The sequence below is a fragment of the Mastigoproctus giganteus genome, chromosome 5, assembly GCF_048544385.1.
Source record: "Mastigoproctus giganteus isolate SK-2022 chromosome 5, ASM4854438v1, whole genome shotgun sequence".
NCBI classification, from domain to species: domain Eukaryota; kingdom Metazoa; phylum Arthropoda; class Arachnida; order Uropygi; family Thelyphonidae; genus Mastigoproctus; species Mastigoproctus giganteus.
The window spans coordinates 216,130,823-216,151,996 of NC_143579.1; the positions used below are offsets into that span (position 1 = coordinate 216,130,823).

Consider the following 21,174-nt stretch of genomic DNA (forward strand, 5'->3'; position numbering starts at 1 on the left):
GTAGATTGCTATAAAAGAGGAATATGTTAGTTCCTTGTTCTTATTTGAAATTGATTTATCCTGTTCTTCTGTAAAAATGGTTGGGATAAATTACCTGGGACTTCTGATTGATGTAATATTATAGTTCTTACCAAGGTTGTAGGCACAGATTTATGAGGGAAGCTCTGTTTTCCCTATTATTACTTTAGGGGAGGACACTAATTTTTGAGATTTTTCTAAACTTTTGGGTATAGTAGTATTACATTTTCACTCCAATACTGATTTCAACTTGCTATGAGGAAATAATTTCTCTAAATTTAATAATGTCATCATTAGATTTTTCTAAACTTTTGGGTATAGTAGTATTACATTTTCACTCCAATACTGATTTCAACTTGCTATGAGGAAATAATTTCTCTAAATTTAATAATGTCATCATTAAATTATTTAAATTTCATTGAACTTCTGTAAATATGTTAAAATCCAAAGTGAGTTCTGAGCCAAAGCAAATACTGTTATTTTAATAGTATTTAGTTCTTCATAATTTATTAAGAACTAAATACTGCACACTTTATTTTCTAAAAAAAGGTATATTTGAGAAACAGTTTCTTTGACCATGTGAAACTTTAAATTTGACATGATCCCTTTTTTGCCAACTTAACTTCAGAAGCAAATTATTTACACTTTCTGCTAATAATGCAAATTTGTATAATGCTGGACATTCTATACTACATCTGGATTGGATTATAGACTTGATTTTAATAGATAAACTATGATAGATTCTATGCATGTTTTGTTCTGTGTCAGAAAACTTGGTGAGAGCTGTACTTTGACAAATGAAGGCTTGGGCCTCAGTGGATTGGAGGAAGAGGCAGGGTTTCTTTCCCATGAGGAACAATAATTTGGTCACTTTCACTGGGAGGACAATATTTCCCCCATCTGCCTCTGGAAAGGGCCTGCTATATATCAGTTTATAACATTTTTATCCTAGCACAGTTGGCAGGGGATGGTCCACAGTACTAGGAGCAAAACAGAACCAAGACTGCTGTCAAGCTGAGGATGGTATCCCATAACATTGCCCAATAATAAAACTTACCACTAGCCAACTGGTTTGACCCCTCCAGAACTGGACTCTAAACTGATGTGATACAGCACCAAGGGAGTGGTAAGTGAAATGAATATTTATTAGGGATAGATTCTGATTTCACAGATGATTTATGTTAGTTCCAACAGGGTTTCTTTTTCCTTGTCAGTTCCTACATGCCCTGCTCAATGACATTCTTTTAACTTGTTCTGTCTTGTTGCACCTGCAAGGCAGCTCATAATAGGGGTAAGTTTTTTTTTGTTTTTTTTTTGTTTGGTTCCTTAGAAATCTAAGGAGTTTTGAAGTGAGCTCACCTAGAGAGTCCTTTATTACCAGCTTTAAGCTCAAAGTATGGATGTACATGCTGATAAAGTGAGAGCTTTTGCATGGATCTTTTAGTGACTGTTTCCAATTCTTACTTTTCGGTAAGAGCCATTTCTCTACCCTAAAGTGATCTCAAAAACTGCACTCGACAAATTGGTCAGTTTCTTGTACAGATTTTTGGTCCTTGCTGGGATAAATATGTACACAACTGCTTATTAGTGGGAGGAGGATTGGTTCTTTCAAGTGCATCAGTGACTTCTTGATTTCCTTTGCTTTTTGTTAGGATTATTGTAAGTGGAACAGAACTGATTAGCACAGAATGAGGAACATTTCTGCCTCATTTTAGCAAAGGCAATGGTCATCCCATTATCCCAGTTTATCAGTGTGTTATCCCACTATTATTTACAAAACTGCTTTTTACTAATTATCTGATTAAAGCTGGTAGCTGGGAAGCTGATACTTTGCTTCACTGCTTGAGGATTCTATCTGATACCGAATATCAGGTCATTATTATAGTATTGGCAATGTGATGCGAATAAGTAAAGCTTATATAGCACTGGGGGAAGGTTATCCACTTCATTTACCCGTTCATTTTAATAATTTTTTCGAACCTTTAAATTTACTACAACTGCACAGTTCTTGTCCATAACACCATGTGGAAGTTTTTTCCATTTATCAGGCAATGCAAATTTTTGCAGATCTATTCTTTAACCATTTTTTATAATTTAAAAGCCATTTCAAGAGGAAACCAACTCTCTACTAAAAGTCTGATTTGTTACTTTTATTCAGTGTTATTTACATGAATCATCTTACCATTACCAAAACTGTTGACTTCTGTCACTTTCAAAAGTGATCAGCTTCTGTAAATAAAAGAATTCTGTCTCATCTGGGAGAGTAAATATGCAATCAGCATTTAATTAACTTTTGTTAAAGCCTTATTCTCAATTAGGTCTCTAACTAATCTTGTCACTCCTTTTTCTGCATCATTTTGAACAAATCTGTGCTTCCTAAAACAGTTTCCAAACTTCCCAATATTCCAAATGGGACCATTGTATTGTATAATGGGATAATCACCTGCAAAGTTTCTATATATTACTGAGAGAACTGAATAAGCTGTTCAAGCAGACTGTTTGCCGAACTTGGAACTTCATGTCCAATTGTACAATTACCCCAAATTATTTTTTCTTATTAGCTAAATTGAATCTGTTACCCAAATGCATAAGTGCTGTCTGGGCATTTTTCAAGGTGGTGCCACCTTGAAAAATGCCCATAGAAATGTGGGAGAAAGTACTGTGCAGACTGCAAGCACATTTGGGCAGAGTGAGAAAGAAAAAGGCATGAAATTTTGTCATTGGAATGAAATAGGAATAACATGTTTACATATCAAGCATTAGAAGAATTATGGCAGTCCCCTCCACTATATTTAGTTTACCACTTTGCAAGAGTTGTTTTAATTTTGTTCTTGTTTTGATAAATTATTTAAATTAATATTTTAGGTTTTTTGTAGAATTTTTGTATTGTTTTAATGTCTCAATGAAAATATTAAAAATTATGTATTACTTTGAAATTCAAAGGTGGTTCACTTACACCATGCTCTCTGCACCCATGCCCAAATGGTATGTTATTCCAGGGCTACTGCTATACAAATGCAGCAGTATTAGTATGGAAATGATGTAAGAAAGAAGCTTATGCAGCATCAGCCTAAAAACACTTCCCATGTTGTCTGCCCATCCCCTTTAATATTCTTCCTTGAAATTTTTCAAGCTACCTGCTTCAGCAATACCAGATAGAAGTTTGTTCCAACAATCAACCATCTACTGACTGAAGGCAAACTTCTGCATATCTATCCTACAACCATCTTTCCTCAGTTTTAATTTATGTCCCCCTCATGGGTAGTATGAACTAGAGGAAGGATTCCATCAGCATTCAGCTTACTCAATTCATTTAAAGTATTAAGCACCTCAATCAGATCTCACAGATGCCTAGTCTCAGATGTTGAACTGAATTTGCAGAATTGAAATTTTCCCCAGTAAAGAACACCCTTTTATTCCTCACTGATCTTGTTATTCTTCTCTGCACCTGTTCCAACAGACCTGCATCCTTCCTGAAATGAGGCTTCCAGACCTGTATGTGGTACTCAAGTATGATCCAAACCTTGCCTTATATAATTGGATTATACAGTTGTATAAACTTTCAAATGTCAGGTGTATATCACTGACTAAAGAAAGTACCTTGCATTTATTAATGTCATGTCGCAGTTGCCATCTTTTAGCACATATGCCTAGTTTATCTACATCTTCTTATCAGGGCCGTTTTAAGAACTCTCAGGCACTCCAGAAAATTTCTGAATGTGGCCCATATTCAGTTTAAATTTTGTTTTAATATTTTTTTTCTGTTCTCTTAGTAGCATTCCTAGCCCTAAGTGAGGCTGCCAGTAGGCAGAGGCCCCTGGTGTCGTCTATGCATTAAAATGGCCCAGCTTCTTTGGTATACATTTAGTACAATCAAACCTGAAATACCTATATGAGCATTATTACTAAATATAAAAAACAGTAAGGGATCCCAACAATAACCAATGTAATTTCCCATTCATCCATAGTAGTAACTTTACCTTAATTCCACATTGCTCCAATTTATGCAACAATCATTCATGTGGAACAGTGAAAGAGGTGCACTTAACAAAGAAAGGCTTCTGCAAGTTGCAGCATCTGGAGACTAGACACCTGCAAAGTGATCTGATTGAGGTGTGCAAGGCCCTGAATGGTTTGGCCAGGCTCAATGCTGATGGGATATTTCTGCTTGCTCAGATTAAGAACCTGAGGGAGCATAGATTCAAATTGAGGAAAGACAGTTGTAGAATAATGTGTGGAAGTTTGCCCTTAGCCAGTGGATAGTTGATTGCTGGAACAGACTTCCACCTGTTGTTGTTGAAGTTCATAGCCCTAAATAAATTTAAGGCTGAACTAGACAAACATTTGGAGTGAATGAATGGGTGAAATGGGAAGGGTTTTTTTTTTTTTTTTTTTTTTCTGATGCTGTATAAGCTTTCTTTCTTGCATCATATGCTTCAGCTAATATTAATATTTATTTTTGCACCATAAAAAACCAAAACAAACAAACAAATCTTCAGCTCTATACAATTACAACATTACAAAAAAATTAATTTATATAAAAGCCATAAAATGAGAAATGCAAGTTCCTTGGGTTGCTAAAATAATTTTTCTTTTTTAAAGAAATGGCTGATAGTCTTCCCCGACTTACTCAGCAAGCTCCTGATTTCAAAGGTACTGCTGTTATAGATGGTGCTTTTAAAGAGATAAAGCTTAATGATTACAAAGGAAAATATCTAGTGCTCTTTTTTTATCCCCTTGACTTGTAAGTATGAAATCTAAGTGTTTCATTTGAATTTTTTAATTTTAATAAAATCATGCTGCATGCAGAAGCATCTAACGGTGCAACTCTGATGCAATCACAATTTTAAGAAGCAACATGCACTCTTAGTGCCGATGTGTAATGGAGCAGCTAGTTACTTGTAATAAGTTTGCTTGCTTTTTTGGTATGCCATGTGAAGTGTTGCTCCAAGTGGATACTTATAGTATAGTAAAATCCCAAGACAAACGTCTTGGGAGATGCACAGTTCATTTCTTTCTAATGAATATTGTTAATTTTTTTTTCAAAAGAATCATATGTATAAATAAATTCTTTCACACTAATTTTGTTTTCAGTATTTCTTTTCAATTAAAATATTTTATATGAAAATTCAACTTTAGTGAAAATATGTTTACAGAGGGCTCAGGAATACCATTAGACAGTGAGAATTGGAAAAATGTTGCTTTTCCTGATGAATCCCAGTTCCTGCTTCATACTGGTGGAGGGAACAGAATATGCAAAAACAGCAAGAGTCCATAGATACATTTTACCAGTTGTAAAAAGTGCAGCAGGCTGGTTGATGGCAGCATAATGGTATAGGGAGTGTTTTTGTGGCACATTGGGTGGATTGTCTGATACTGATGAGTAATGTTTGAATGCCACAGATTATCTGAAAATTGTTTCTGACCAGTTACATTCCATCATAAATGTAGTGTATCCATCCATCTTTGAGTGGGTTTTTAATTAAATTAAATGAAGATATGCATATAAATTTTAAAAAAAAGCTTGTCACTGAGAACAAAATTACATGGTGTTTTTCCATAAAATCAAAATTTTCTATAATGACCACTCTTAACCACTTTGAATATTAAGAATTTATTTAGCTAATAACTAAATCATTACACTTAAGATATAGTGATTTTGTTAGTAGCTAAATAAATTATCTTAATATTCAAAGTGGTATAAGAGTGGTCATCATTATAGAAAATCTAATTTCATAAGGTTAATAAATTAACAATTTATGCAAAAATTCTAAATGGATTTGTTTGAAATATTGCTTATAGTTTAAATTAAGGATGCACCGATAAATCAGTGATCGGCTTAATCAGCTCCTTGGTCGATTAATTGTTAATTGGTTTTATTAATCAGCCATTTCCTGCTCAAATTAAGCCAGTTAATCACTACCAAGAGATCCATCAGATTGCTGGAGTTTGGCTGCTGTTATAGCAAATTTATTTTTATTAATACAGAGAATATGATAAAAAAAATGCAACTTAACAGGTATTTAAATCAAATTTATCACTTTTTTTAACACAGTATAAAGGGAAAAAACAAATTAAAAGTTTTATGCAGAGTAATCAAAATTGAATACTTTAAATTGTAATGAAAAACATCAGTTTTTCCCATTTTCAGGACGGCCTATTTCTTGCAGGTTTGTACAAATTACCACCAGTACTAAATATTCTTTCACTTTCAACTGATGAAGCTGGTGCACTTAAATATTTCAGAGCCATTTTTCTTTGAAGAGGTAGTTTGTCTCGCTTGTTTTACCACCACAGAAATGGATTATTATTTCTAGATAGCAATGGCAAATTTAAATACTGATTCAATTTGAGTATAACACTGAATAATGCTTGTATTGGGTTTTTTTATTTAGTTTATTTTTTTTTATTATTTTATTTGATTACTTCTCATTTTGAACTTAACTCTGGGTGACATTTCTTCTATTCCTTTGTTTTGAACAGTCTTAGCAGAAGCTAATTCATCAAACAAATTTGAAAGTCATAGTAAATTTGCTCCAAAAGTTTGTCCAGTTCTTCCTTGAATTTAAACTGTCAACTTTCACAAAGATGGATGGAAGTTTGTTCTAGCAATCAACCACCTGCTGGCTAAGGGCAAATTTATGCACAACCATTTCTACAAATGTTTCTTCAGTTTTAATTTATGTTCCCCTCAGGTGCAGAATCTGAGCAAGAGGAAGAATCCATTAGTATTGAGCCTGCTCAAACCATTCAAGGTGATCTGATTAAGGCTTATAACATCACAATCAGATCACCTTGCAGGGGCCTAGTCTCCAGATGCTGCAATTTGCAGAACTTAAGCCTTTTTGGTAAGCGGATCCCTTCTTTCCCCTTGCCAATCTTGGTGCCTTTCTCTGTACTCATTCTAGCAACTGTACATCCTTCCTAAAATGAAGCCTCTACACCTGTGCAAAAAAGGCACAGCCTGAACATTGCCTTATACAAAGGGATAATCACTTCCTTATCCTTAATAGCAAAATTCCTGTATACCATTGACAAGACCTCATGACCTGCCCTGGAAGCCTGTCTGCACTGCTCAAAACTTTATCTGACTGCACAATTACCCCAGGTCTCTTTCATTCTGTACTACCCTGAGCATAGTACTGTATAGTTGGTATGTTACTCTGGGGTTACTGCTATGCATATGAAGTACTTTGCATTTATCTATATTAAACTTTAGTTGCCACCTCTCAGCCCACTTGCTCAACCTTTCTAGATCCTGCTGCAGTAGTGTACCATCCTTACTGTTATTAACAACCCTGCCAACCTTTATATTGTCTGCGAACTTGGACATTAAGCCTGATATACCTTCATCAATATCATTGATAAATTCCGAAAACAGTGGGCCCACACAGACTCCTGGGGACTCAGCTAATAACATTAGTCCATGAAGAGCAGTGTCCATTGATTACCACTCTGTCTTCTCCCATTCAACCATCCCTTTATCCATTGTAGCAACTTTCCCTTAATGCCATACTGCTCCAACTTGTACGGTAATCTTTCATGTGTGTAGCTGTATCAAAAGCTTTCCTAAAATTTAAGTATGTGATATCAAAATTATTTATTACATCCAGTTCCTTTGTAAGCACATAGTATCTGATCAAATTGGTCAGACAAGACTTACCCTTAACTAACCCTTGCAGTGTCCGAACTATAATTGCAGTCTTGTCTAGATGCTTCTTTAACCAGTGACTCCATTATTTTCCCTGGAACAAGCAGAACATGTGATTGGGCAACAGAACCTCATACCTGCTTGCCAGCTCCATGAGGGAAGTAGCTACGGAGTGAAATTGGCAATGCGATTAGTCACAAAAAATCATGATTTAATTCAATCATTTTCCACCAAAACTTTATTTACAGCAGTACCTGCATTTGTTTCAGGATGTATTTTTTTCTGCTGCAGCTCATAGCAAATCAACCTTGTACAGATAGCCAGTGATTTATATAAAGCAGCATATGTCCCATATAGTGTTGAATTTTTTGCGTGCTGTATTTTTGGCTATCACTGAATCTGCCCTTTTTGGGTAAGGGCACACAAATACCTGCTGTCCTTTCACATGGTGTAGAAAAAGCCAAGTTCAAAGCTCATCAGTGACAAATTTTTATTTATTTTTTCTTTCTATGTGACCAAGTTGGTTGGTCTTGGGCAAGGATTGTGTTTTTTTTTTTTGTCTAAAAAACTGACTGAAGGATGTTTGCAATTACAGATACTATATACCTATGCCTCATATCCTTAGCACTTAACACATACTTAACCTTGGGTTCCAGACTGGAATCTGATGGGACATTTCTTATGGGGTTTCTTGAAAGAGAAATTGTTCTGTAGGAAACCTACTTCACCCATGGACTCGATAGCCATGATTATCCAGAAATTGTATCATTGGTGTACACAAGAACTTGTTCATCAGAACGGAGTATGCATATTGAACATGTGGTAAAATGTATTCTGAGAATTGAATCTGAACATAAATATTTAATGAATTTATGTTCAGTTTAGAAATACATGAGTTCCTTAGGAAACATTTTTGTGCACTGTTCTGTATCTGTATGTATATTTATGCTTAATGAAAAATTGCCCTTTTATTTAGTTGTAGCCATTTCTGTATTGCTTACCATTTTCAATTGTATTACATATTTTCTTTTCAGTACATTTGTATGCCCAACTGAAATAATTGCCTTCAGTGATCGTATTGAGGAATTTAGGAGAATAAAATGTGAGGTAGTGGCATGTTCAACAGATAGCCATTTTAGTCATCTTGCATGGTAAGAATTAATTTTTCTGCTTTAGATTGTAATCAGATATTCTTTTCTTGTATGTGTATTCCTTAATTTAAATGGAGTTCTAGGATATTGAATATCCCAGCATACAATTTTATACAATAAAATGTTTATATAATGATTACCAGAGTAGCAAAATATGCAGTACAAATAATCTCTTCTATCTGCTGCCAGTTTACTTGTGTTTTTGAAGTACAACTTCTTTAGGTGCACTCCAAGCAGTTTTCAGATGGGAGTAACTTGTGTTCATGGATTGAGAAAAAACCCAACTTTTACGATAAGTAAACTCATTGCAGTCACCCTGAACAGATATGTTATGCTAGGCTAAATTCCCCTGTTTTTGTGCAATCACCGAAGTTCAGAAGTATTAGGCTTGGTTAGTATTTGGGAGGGTGACCACCTGGGTGGTATATCTGGTGTAGTTGCCTTGCTTTCTTTTCTTTTTTTTTTGTTAACCTGTGGAAAATATTCTTCCAATTTACATGTATCATTTAATTTTGTTAATTGGTAAGGTAATAAAGTGTAAATCTGTTCTTTGTATCTTTACTTTTATAGCCTGTGGATAATATTCCTTCTATTTTTGCTTATTAGAATCAGCATTAATAAAATTAAATTTTAATTTGTTAATGTGACCACAATGACTGGTGCTTACTACATATTGTATAGTGAACAGTATTTTGTTATGGAGTGTCCATTGTACAGTGAACCAGTTGTAAAGCTGGGTTCCACTGTAGTGAGTGTTGTAAGATGTATAGTACATGTGCAATTTGCCCATGGGTTGACAAAAATTGTCAAGAAAATGCGACATGAAATGAATCATCCCCTCCCCCCACTCACCATTGTACTACTCTATACCAGACACGAGCGATGCACGATCCAGTCGGTACCTCTACTGATTGCGTAATGCTGCTACTTTCATCATTTTCCACCATGTTTAATAAAAAATTTTCAATGGAAAAAATTTATAATTCAACATGTCTAAGACTAATAGTGAGCATTGTAAGGCATATAGAGCATGTATATGTGCAATGAAACCACCTCCATTGAGTATAAAGGAGAGATCTAAGCTATTTCGACAGCAGAAGAAATTACAGCATGCGATGGAGTTGAACAAAGAAACTGGAGAAGGTCCATCCATATCTTCAGAGCCTTGTATCTCCCAAGGAATGTTAGAAGTGAATTTGGAAGGAGAAGTCACAGAAGTTGATACTGCGAATGAAAACTATGGAAGAGTCCTCGAAGCCCAGTCATAAACAAAGCGAAGAAGCCAAAACTGACTGTCAGAAGTACTCCATCAAATCATTCAACATGTGGTGGGCATAATATTCAGCTGGAGCAGTAACAGGATTTTAAGAAACACTGAAGCATCCATGCACAGTTTAAACAATCATTCCTGGATAATGATTTTGGTTCAGTCTGTTCCATGTGTGATTAGCTTTGGTTCAAAAATCATGTGAAGGTTGTAGCAGCTCGAGATCATGCTCTTCTTCAAACAGCATTTCCAAATGAGGATGCAAGTCAAATGTCAGCCTGTAATAATAGCTGTCATAGCTCTCTCAAGAACAAAGTGATTCCGGCTCTATCGAAATCAGATGGTTTTAAATATAATCCGATGTCAGAGTACTTGCCAAACCTAATTTGGTAACTGAAAGTCTTATCTCAGAGGCTCCCATTCATGTAGATTCATTGCCTGCAGCGTAACATGGTCAATATAGGATCCTTGGTCAAGGGATAAATGTTCACCTAACGAAGTTTCACTTAACTTCCACTATGTGTGCTCAGCACACATGCAATTTTTTTATGTAAAAAGGTTTGATTTGTAATGAAAATATCAGTTTAGTGCAATAAATATTAATACTGTCATAAAAAACAAATTTGCAAAAAAGAAGATTCCTAAACAATATGTACAATTTTTTTTGATTGTAGATCTTTAGCATCTGGTGATGACTTACTAACTGAAAAGTCAATTGCCTCTTCAAAATTAGGAGATTTTGATCGATCTACCTTCCTAAAATGTTACTAGAGTAATTTTGGAAATAATTAGTTGTTTACATGGAGTTGCATATTTACTGAAACATGCTGGTAGAAAATTTTCTAACATTGAAATTGTTTGTATAGTTTTATTTAAAGAAGTATGGTTATTTATATTGTATCATCTGAAGTTGCATATAGCAGGGGTGGCCAATAAGTTGATCGCGATCTACCATTCGATCACGGCTTTAATTTCAGTCGATCACAAATATTTTTAAATATGTATAAAAAAAGAGATTAGTCAAAATCTAAATGTTGTTATTATACACCTCGCTGCATACGCTTATTACAAATCCGTTGAACCATGTGACTGCTCATTGCAGTGCAGCTGCAGGCTTGTCTAGTGGTCGAATTCTTATTTAGCTTAGTTAATATTAATAACTGGAGAGTATTTATACATTAATTTAATAACCTCCAATTTAAAATGAATACGAAAGAGCAAAACAATCATTTTCATCAAGAGTGGGAACTAGAATACTTTTTTGCAATGATAAAAGAAAAATGTTTGATTTCCAGTGCTTCCATTGGTATACCCAAAAAGGAAATTTAGAAAGTGCACTTCAGTACACTCCATGGTAAATACCAATTGGATTTTCTGCCTAATAGCGACCTTAGAATAAATTAAAAGAACTTAAATATTGATTATTCGCATAACAATTTCTTCATGACACTTAATTTACAAACTGAAGTAGTAACTGTAGAATTATTTAAAGTGAGTCATCTTCTTGCAAAAAAATGCAAACCATTTTGATGGTCAATTCATCAAAGAAGCATTTTTAGAAATAACATTTTCTTTTTGAAAATTAAGAACAAAAATGAAATTAAAAGTGCTCTTCAAGATCTGCAATTATCTCTAAATACTGTGATGCAATACATCAAAAAATGAGTAAAAATGCAAGCAAACAAATTGCATTCTCAATTGGCTAATTGTGTGTCCTTTTCTGTACACCTGGATGAATCTACAGACATCAGTGATACAGCTCAATTGCTTGTTTTTATTGGTTTTTGATGATTCTCCCACTAGAGAACTGCTGGGTATGGTCTTGTTAAAAGAAAGAATTAGAGGTCTTGATATATTTAGCGCATCAAATTTTATTGAAAAAAATTAAGTTATCACTATTTAAGCTCAGATCAATAACAACAGATGTGGCTAAGCAGTGACAGGGTATCTTAACGGATTCATCACATTGTGTCAAAAGGATGATGAATTCCCAGATTTTTCAAATTACCACTGTATCATCCACCAACAAGTGTTAGCTAGCAAAAGATTAAATACTAAAAGTGTTATGGACATAGCTTTCAAAATCATGGATTCCATCAAAGGATAATCTCTTCAAAATGCAACTCTATGAAAATGAACCAGATCTAATATTAAACATAGATGTGAGGTGGCTGAGTCACAGTAAGTTTCTAACAGATTTCTAAATTTGCTGAATGAAATTAAATTGTTGATCAAAGGGGAGATGATTGTGAGCAGCTACAAGATATAGAGTAGTGTGATCTGGCTTTTTTGGCAGATTTTACCAGTAAATTAAGTGATCTGAATTTGGAAATACAAAGAAAGAATAAAAATGTGGGTGACATGATTAGTAATACTTCTGCATATAAATATCAATTTTTGGCAATGGCTAAGGATCTCAAAGAAAAAAAAAATTCTATCATTTTGAAAATTATGCAAGATCATTTGCAGAAATATCCTGTTTTTGAATTTAATTGTGAGAAATATGTTTCTGAAATTGAGAAAGTTGTGGATGATTTTGAAACCAGATTTGGTGATTTAAAAACAATTGAAGACAATTGTCCAATATTTCTTATCCATTTAATGTTGACTTAGATAAGAAACAAATTGCAGAAAAAAATCACTGAGATTTTTCAAATGGAGAAAATATTACTTAAATGAAATTATTACATTGTGAAACTATCTTCCTCAGCAAGATCATCAGAAGAAGACTTCTGGTAATACGTTTGCCGAAAAATTACCCAAAAGTAAAAAAATGCAGTGAACTTTTAAATTCCTGTTTTGGTTCCTCATATTTATGTGAATCTGTCTTTTCATATATGAAACAAAGACAGAATCTATACTCTTAACGGACTTGCATTTAGAAAATTCTTTACGGTTGACCTTATGGTATATCCCAGATTTTGAAAGCTTGGCAGATGACACGAAGACAAACTTGGCATAAATTAAAATTTTAAATTATGAATTTAAAATAAGAATTCTGAATTTTATTTAAAATTTATAAAGAACATTTTTCAATGTGTTTAACTTTTTTAACCACGTGCAATGAAATTCTTGAGATGGTAGATTGTGGCATATTTTGAAGAAAAAAAGTAGATCGCATCATAAATTAAGTTGGCTGCCCCTGGTGTATAGTTTTATAAATTTAAAAGTGGAAGAGACTGTAGTTTTGTTTGTTTCTAACAATTTTTTTTTTTCTAGGCAGAATTCAAGTTTTTGATTATAATTGTTCCTTTTTTCTACTGCATGTCAGTGTAATAATTTCGCTATAACAAATATTTTATTTGCTTGCAAGAAGTTGTTTGACATTTCACTGTGCCAGCTTGTTTCTTTTTAGTAGCATTTTTTATTTTTATATCAGGCTTCTCAAATTTTTGCCTGAGTGACAGTATTTGAATTCACCCATATTTCAGAAGACTTTCCATAGTCAAGTATACTAATTTTTTTGGTATTATGCCTTTTTCTTTGGGTTGGCAAACACTCGTTTGTTCAGCATTTCACAGCAACAAGGATACCTTGTGGACTGCCTTTTGGAGAGCACATCAGGATACTGTGTGAAAAATGCAAACTCATTACTAATTATATTTCTAGGTACATCTCCAGTTGCACCATTTGGACCTGTCATCTGTTCATCACCTCCCAAAACATACCTCAGTGTCTTCCTTAATATGGAATACTGGCTCTAATGCTGGTTGAGAATGGTACTTCATAAACCATTCACTATCTCTAGAGGGATCCTTTATACCAGCCTTGACTGGACACATGGAAGCTGATTTTAAACAGACATAATATTATAACTCTAACTAAACTCCTCAGTGCAAGGCTAGACATCACTAGATGTATCATTAATCACTACACTTTTTGCCAGAAAAAGGATGCTGGAATATATAGCAGGACCTATAAGCTCAATCTTTAGTGAAGTCTGCAGAGTGTTTCTTGCCAATGCCATTGGCTTTTTAGACACTCTTGAAATTGACTGAACTTAAATGAACCGTTACATTATCCAGTTTTAACCTGAAACTTGTGAAAGGTGTGCAGTACACTGAAAGGACAGAATTCACGGGATACCTGGTTCCTGGGAAATGCAACGCTGTCACCACCTCTCACTAGTGGATAAACTTGAGTCATTATGTCACGGAAGTGGTACAGAAATTGCACTATCCTGGTTCGATATCAAGAGTGTATTGGGAATACGCCATTTCTGAAATGTCTCATCGTGGAAAGCGCTGTGGGCAGAGAAAGGTGGTAGATGAATGTGGCCATAGATGTCTGCCTCTCATTGTTTCAGCTAACTGCAGAGTGACAGTGGCACAAATCACCTCCAACTTCAAGGGAGGTGGCAGAAACGTCTCCACCAAGACCAAGCAATCATTAGCCGCAATAGGCTATGGGAGCTGCTGACCCACCAGAGTCCCATTGGTAACACCACGACACAGGACTCTATGCCTAAACATTGGCACTGGACTTTAGAAAATTGGAGATGGGTCTCCTGGTCCGATGAGTCCAGTTTCCAATTATTTCAAGCAGATGGGAGGGTGCGTATCTGGCAGAAACCGTACTAAGCTGAGCACCTGTCATGTCAACAAGGAACTTTTCAGCATATGCACGGTCAGTAATAGTCTTGTGCCGTGTTCAACTGGCACACATTGGGACCTCTATGTCTAGATACATCCCTGAATGGTCCAGGTTATGTCCATCCTTGCAGATCATCTGCCTTCCTTCATCGTCATTGTACACACACAAGGCAATGGACTCTTTCGGCAGGACAGTGTGCTTCCCCACAGAGCTGTGTTTACTAGAACATGGTTTTAAGAGCATTCAGCAGATTTTAGCATCATGGAATTAACGTCTGACATGAACCCTGTGGAGCATCTTTGGGATGCTGTGGAAAGGTCTGTTTGAGCTTTGGATCCTCCACCCAGGAATGAAATGGAATTATGGACGGCGGTGCAGCAAGCATGGATGGAAATACCTGTGTAATGCTTTCGTGAACTAATGGACTCAATACCTTGCTGTGTGACTACTCTTATCTGGGCAAAAGGTGGGCCTACCCATAGGTATCCCATGATTTCTGTCCACTCAGTGTATAATCACTTCAATGAAAGGCTTGTGTTGAAAGGTACAACATAATACTCCCATTTTGGTCAATTGTCTTTAATATTTTTGTTAAACAAAAAACAGTGCAGAGTTTACAATGTAGTGATGGGTTACTGTTGGTATCACTTTTATTGTACATGTGTGCAATAGAGTTCAATCAGCAAAAGAAAAAAAAAAAAAATTTCCATCCTTTCTAATAACATTTGGCAAACATTTTTTTTCATACCCCCAGAGAAAAAGTTTGTAATTTGACAAATGAACAATTTCAAAATATCATACAATAATACATATGCTCTCTTAAAAGAGTCTTATTCATTGTAAAAAGCACATTTAATCAAATGTGCTACATCCATTCTTTCCTTAGAAAGGATGGACAGTTTCATTTTTCTTTCCGTTTTAAGAAACTGACAGTATCCCAGTAACCATGGCACTGCTTTTCCATTGTGATTATGTCCTGATGAAAGATTACTCTTTCTCACCACTTACATATACTAATTTTTGAGGAAAAAAACTGAGATGGAAGCAAAGCAAATGAATTTTCAGAGACATTTGGCAGCCCTTATCTCCATAAACTACTTTAAATGTTTGCCAATGTGCTCTCTGCTATTCCATATCCTCTAGGTCTGTTTCAAATACCTGATCATTTGAGATCAAATGAATTCATATTTTCAGTTTTGCATCTGTTAAACTGTGAAACATCTCTTAAGTAGCAGAATGTACTTGCTCCTTCCAGAGCATCGACAAAATTCTTTATTAATCCAGGCTGTATCTGCAAAGGTGGGAAAACCTTTTTTGGTTTCACCAGCAGAACATATTTTATACTACTTCTCCCTGGTAAAAATTCCTCTTTTCTCACTGTTGCATAATGTAATGTTTTTCTGCTTCATGACTATTCTACAAACATAAAAGCAACAACTTGGTCCTTGATGTTGTCACAGACAGACATTCTCTCAAATATGCCAGACAAGCTGCACTTGCTACCTGGAGTCTAAAACGCTGATGGAACTGATATTCGGGTGACACTCAAGTCAAGTGGACCCAATTTCGGCGAAGTCCGGACGGTCTGTGACAGTCAAATCTTCTGCTTGCACCTTCACGATGGTGGGACTGTTAGTAATCCTGCGTATAACCTCCATGCACCAGTACATGGTGGATGACCACCCAGGTGTGAACCAACGTAAGCAGGGGTTGAGGTGTGGTGCCCACACCACATGGAGGAATGCTGTCCCTCTATGTTACTAGGTGGTAGATGACTCATCAACCGGTGCAATACCACCACTTTGCTTATTGGAGGCTTGAAGTGGTGGAACCCATGTTTAGTCTCTAGAGCTAAGTTCCAGTCATCCCTTCCCCAACTCTTCCATCATGCAGTATGACTGATGACTTTTGAGGTTATGAACATCGTAGCGAGATCCAATATTCCTTACATTTCGAGAGTACAGCTCTAAAACATTGTTCGCAGGACGGCTGCTAGTTAGTTCACCAGACCGAACCTATTGGTAACTCTCTAGGAGGCTTCCGGATCAGCTAGTGTATAATCTTGCTACCTCTACTTTGCCAGCTAGTGACTGGAGGGAGTCCGAGTAGTGTGTATGTGTGGGGAGCATTGTTGAGGCCACGTTATGTCAAGGATCTGGGTATATTCTTACCATGTGTATGCCATATCCAAAAATTTCATTACTTCATACAGCATGTCCCAACCACTTTCTTACTATTGAATACACCATGAATTGTCAAACTAATAGAGCAAGTTTATCTGCGAAAAGATCTAAACCTCCCAAGCACTTCCTGATTCGTTTCACAAATATACATGGTCTCAATTCTAATCTTAACGATGTCCACTTGCAGTCTGCCAAACCTCATGTACTTTTTCTGACAGAATCTCAGTTATCGGTTGATTCAACTACTGCTCATCTCAGATGCCCAAATTATTCACTGTATGATTTGTTTCGCCTCAAAGGTGGTACTTGTGCATATGTCCGTTCTGATATTCCCTGTCAGAGACTTGGCAATTTGGAATCTACTCTCTTTGATCTTCTCTGGCTTAAAATATTTCTACCTCATTGTGTAAAATTCATATGTTGTCTACTGTTATTCCAACTCCACTAATCACTTGGAGCTTTTTGACTTCTCTTTGCAACTTGACTTTCTCCAGTCCAACTTTCCTAACAGTGAGGTAATTTTTCTTGGTGATTTTAATGTTCACAACTCCAGCTGGCTTCCGTTTTCTAGTCACACCAATCCAGCAGGTTGAGATGCTGAGGCTTTTGCAATTACTAATGACCTTGCACAGATTATTCATTTACCTACAAGAATACCGGACAATCCTAATCATACAGCCAACACACTTGATCTTTTTCTCACAAACAACCCTTCTAAGTACACGGTCAAAGTGTGAAGTCCTTTAGGCACTTCAGATCACAACTTGGTGATTGTCTCTTCTCCAATGTAGCCTTTATCTCATGGCTATTCCCAACCTCGTGTTGTTTGGCATTACAAGAATGCAAAATGGATGACCTGCGAGATTTCTTTTCCTTGCTCGGATTACTGTTTCAAAACTTCTGATGTCAATGTTTGCTCAGATCATGTCAGTGAAATTATTCTTGCAGGAATGGAATCCTTTATCCCACACTCCACTTCAAAATCTCCTTTATCTAAACCTTGGTTTTCCAATAAATGTGCTAAGGTTGTTCAAGACAAGAATGTTGCATATTGTAATTGGCTTGTTTCTAATTCTTAAGTTTCATTTCCTGCCTACACCAAAGCTCGAAATAATTGTGAAGCAGTTATTAATCAGTCCAAACTAGAGTTCGAACAGGCTAAGGGTAGAAAACTTGCTTCTTGCCCTAATGATAGCCGAGCATTCTGGCCCCTTGCCTTTGGCATTGGCTGCAACTTTTGCCCATCTCTGCTCCCACCTCTGTCCGAACCATCTGGTTCGGACAGAGGTGGGAGCAGAGGCCACTTCAGCCAAGGATAAAGCTGACCTGCTAGCATCCCATTTTTCATCCAACTTATATATTAATGACCTTGGTAAAACACCTCCCACCATTCTCAACACTCTCCATTCAATGCCTCCTATGGTCTTCCGTCAAAAGGATGTCAGAAGGATTTTGACGAACCTTGATGCTAAGAAAGCTCCAGGCCCCGATGGTATTTCTCCACTTGTTTTCAAAACTTACTCCTATTCTTTGCCGCATTTTTTCACTTTCTTATAATATCGATGTGTGCAGTGTTTTAAAAAAAAAAAAAAAAAAAAAGATATAGCATATGAAAATTATAATATCAGTGTGCCCATTGGGATGTTAGCAACTGTTTATCTCAGAATGACTTGGCTGAACATGGAACCAGGCTGACTATAGGTTTATTGAAATCATTCTTTCTGGAGTCAGTAAAAGACAATTAGGCTTCTCATCATAAGTAAAATGCTATTTATAAATTGTATAACATCCCTAAATAATGGTCTTTTATTATTTTATCACATTAAATCTCATTGATATATAGTTTATATTTAGTTATACTTGCATGTGATGTCTACTTAAAAGAAGTTCTGGCATTTTACCTCCACAAAAAAACAAGTCTTATTACTGCCATATATGTTGACTGCTGCCTTAGCTGAGTGGTCAAATCAGCAGATACAAAAGTATGACCTTGCTCACTTATCGTTTTTGCTCCGCAAAAACGATAAGTGTTTGCCTTTTATTTACATGATTGTTGTTTTATATTGTACTTAATACGTAGTCATATAGTTATAGTTACGCTGGTTATTTTTTATTTTAATTTAGATAAAGAGTTTTTGTGGATTTTACTTACGATAGGTAAAACCGTTATTTTTGTTCGATTTTTGTAGCCATTGTTTTTGTATATAGGGAATTCAAAGTTTTTGTAGGGAATTCAAAGTTTTTAATTGAGGTAGCTAGGTAGCTCTAACGCATAATTATATAGTAATACGCTTCACTGTTTCTATTTCATAGTTTCTATTCAAATACTACTGACATTTAATTTATTGATTTTATTAATTTAAACTACCATGCCCCGAACTAGAGCAGCAAAGCAACGGGCACAAAGTGGCAGGAGTGTTGTGACTCGGGAGAACTGAGGGGGGCGATTCTCCAACGCGTCACAGCCTAAAAAAATGTACAACTTGTGAAATGTTTGCCGAACTCTCTGGAACGGAACATGATATTGCCATGGGGGATGTCTTTGTGTGTGCGCGATGTAAGGAGTGTAAGGAAATCAGGCGACAACTCAGCGTTGTTATGGGCCTATATGAGAGTTTGAAGGACAGGGTGGATGCCCTCGAAGGAAATAAATTGAGGGGCCCATCAAGCTCTCAGCTGCCCACATCAACGCCAGAGCGTGCACTTGGTCATCACGCAACACAGCGGCAACCCCCAAGGCAGAATGCGCTGGTCCCACAGGAACTATTAGTTGTTGGTGACTCTATTGTCAGGGAAACGGGGAACATGCTATGTAAAATGGATAGGTGGAACAGGACCAGGGTATGTCTGCCAGGGGCAAAGGTTGATGACGTTGTAGAGCGGATATCATCTTTCAAGGGCACAAAAGGTGATATAGTTGTACACGTTGGCACTAATGATATTAAGAGTAGGAGACCGGCAGAATTACTCAACAAGTACAGGTCACTGTTGAAAAAAAGCCGAGAATTAGGGTTGAATTTAAAAGTGTCTGCAATTCTGCCCAGACACGATAGGAGGGAGTATATGATGAGAGCCTTGTCGATCAATTCGGCCCTGGAAAGATTGTGCAAGGCTCAAGGGGTAGAATTTTTTTCAGCCTGGACTGTACTTGTTAACAGGAGAGATTGCTTCTACAGGGATGGGATACACTTAAATAGAAAGGGTGCAAGAATATTTGCTGATGCTATCGAGGCAGTGTTAGGTGGGTCGGAAAACTGCTAGTTTGGGGGGATACAAAGACTAATAGTTTAACAGTAACCGCAGGCAGAGGTGAAGGTGATTCTTGCACAACTTCTATTAGAATAAGAAGCGACCTGGAGCGAGGGGTGTTGGGGGTTTCAGGGACGGATGGCAGTCATCCTGGAATAGTTGGGTATATGGGATGTGTTAGGGTAACGAGGAATAGGCATAGGAGCATGTATGCTTGCATGTATACCAATGCTAGAAGTATAGTAAATAAATTTGATGAATTTGAAGTGTTGGTCAAGACATCAAAGGCGGATATTGTTGGGATAGCAGAGACGTGGTGTCACAAAGATATAAGGAATGCAGAACTGGAATTTGGGGAGTACAATGTGTACAGAAAGGATAGACAGGACAGAAAGGGAGGAGGTGTTATGCTGTTAATTAAGAAAAACATAAAATCAAGAGAAGTGCATCCAGTTGATATAGATGGACAGTGCACTGTTGAGTCAGTTTGGTGTGACATAAGCACTGCAAAAGCAAAAATAAGAGTAGGAGTGTGTTATAGGCCTAATGACTCGAATGAGTACAATGAACAATTGTACAGAGAAATAGTGGGCCAGTAAATCAGAATGTCTTATAATGGGGGATTTTAACTTCCCAGATATTGACTGGAACTTGTGGGTTGGTCACTCACACACTAGTCAGACTTTTGTGGATTTATTGGATGATTGTTTTCTGCAGCAGCATGTTCGAGAGGCAACCAGAGAAAGTAATACTCTTGATCTGGTTATCAGCAGTGATCATTCGTGTATTAAGAATTTGCAGATAAAGGAACCACTAGGTGGCAGTGATCACAGTGTGCTGAAGTGGGATTTACTCAAAGAGGTAACTACCGTCAGGGGTAAAGGAAAGGTTTTTTGCTTCCGTAAAGGGGAGTACAGTGGTCTCAGACAGTTTTTAAATTCTGTACAGTGGGATTGACTGACGATGTTCCAAACAGTAAATTCTAAGTGGGAAGCATTCAAGGAATTAATCGTGGAAGCTACTAGACTTTTCATACCGATGAAGAAATATTGTTCAAGGTTT

The 21,174-nt window shown here is 36.4% G+C and overlaps 1 protein-coding gene across 2 annotated transcripts in view; it reads left to right on the plus strand.

The window, feature by feature from the left end:
• Nucleotides 1-21,174, plus strand: part of LOC150086102 (peroxiredoxin 2-like) — a 51,000-nt gene that overhangs the window by 16,387 nt on the left and 13,439 nt on the right. For both annotated transcript variants that reach the window (XM_090373711.1, XM_090373710.1), the window contains exons 2-3: nucleotides 4,621-4,762; nucleotides 8,704-8,820. In XM_090373711.1, the coding sequence (XP_090229837.1) occupies nucleotides 4,623-4,762; nucleotides 8,704-8,820 (257 nt within the window). In that variant the 5' untranslated portion in view covers nucleotides 4,621-4,622. The remainder of the gene's footprint in view (nucleotides 1-4,620; nucleotides 4,763-8,703; nucleotides 8,821-21,174) is intronic.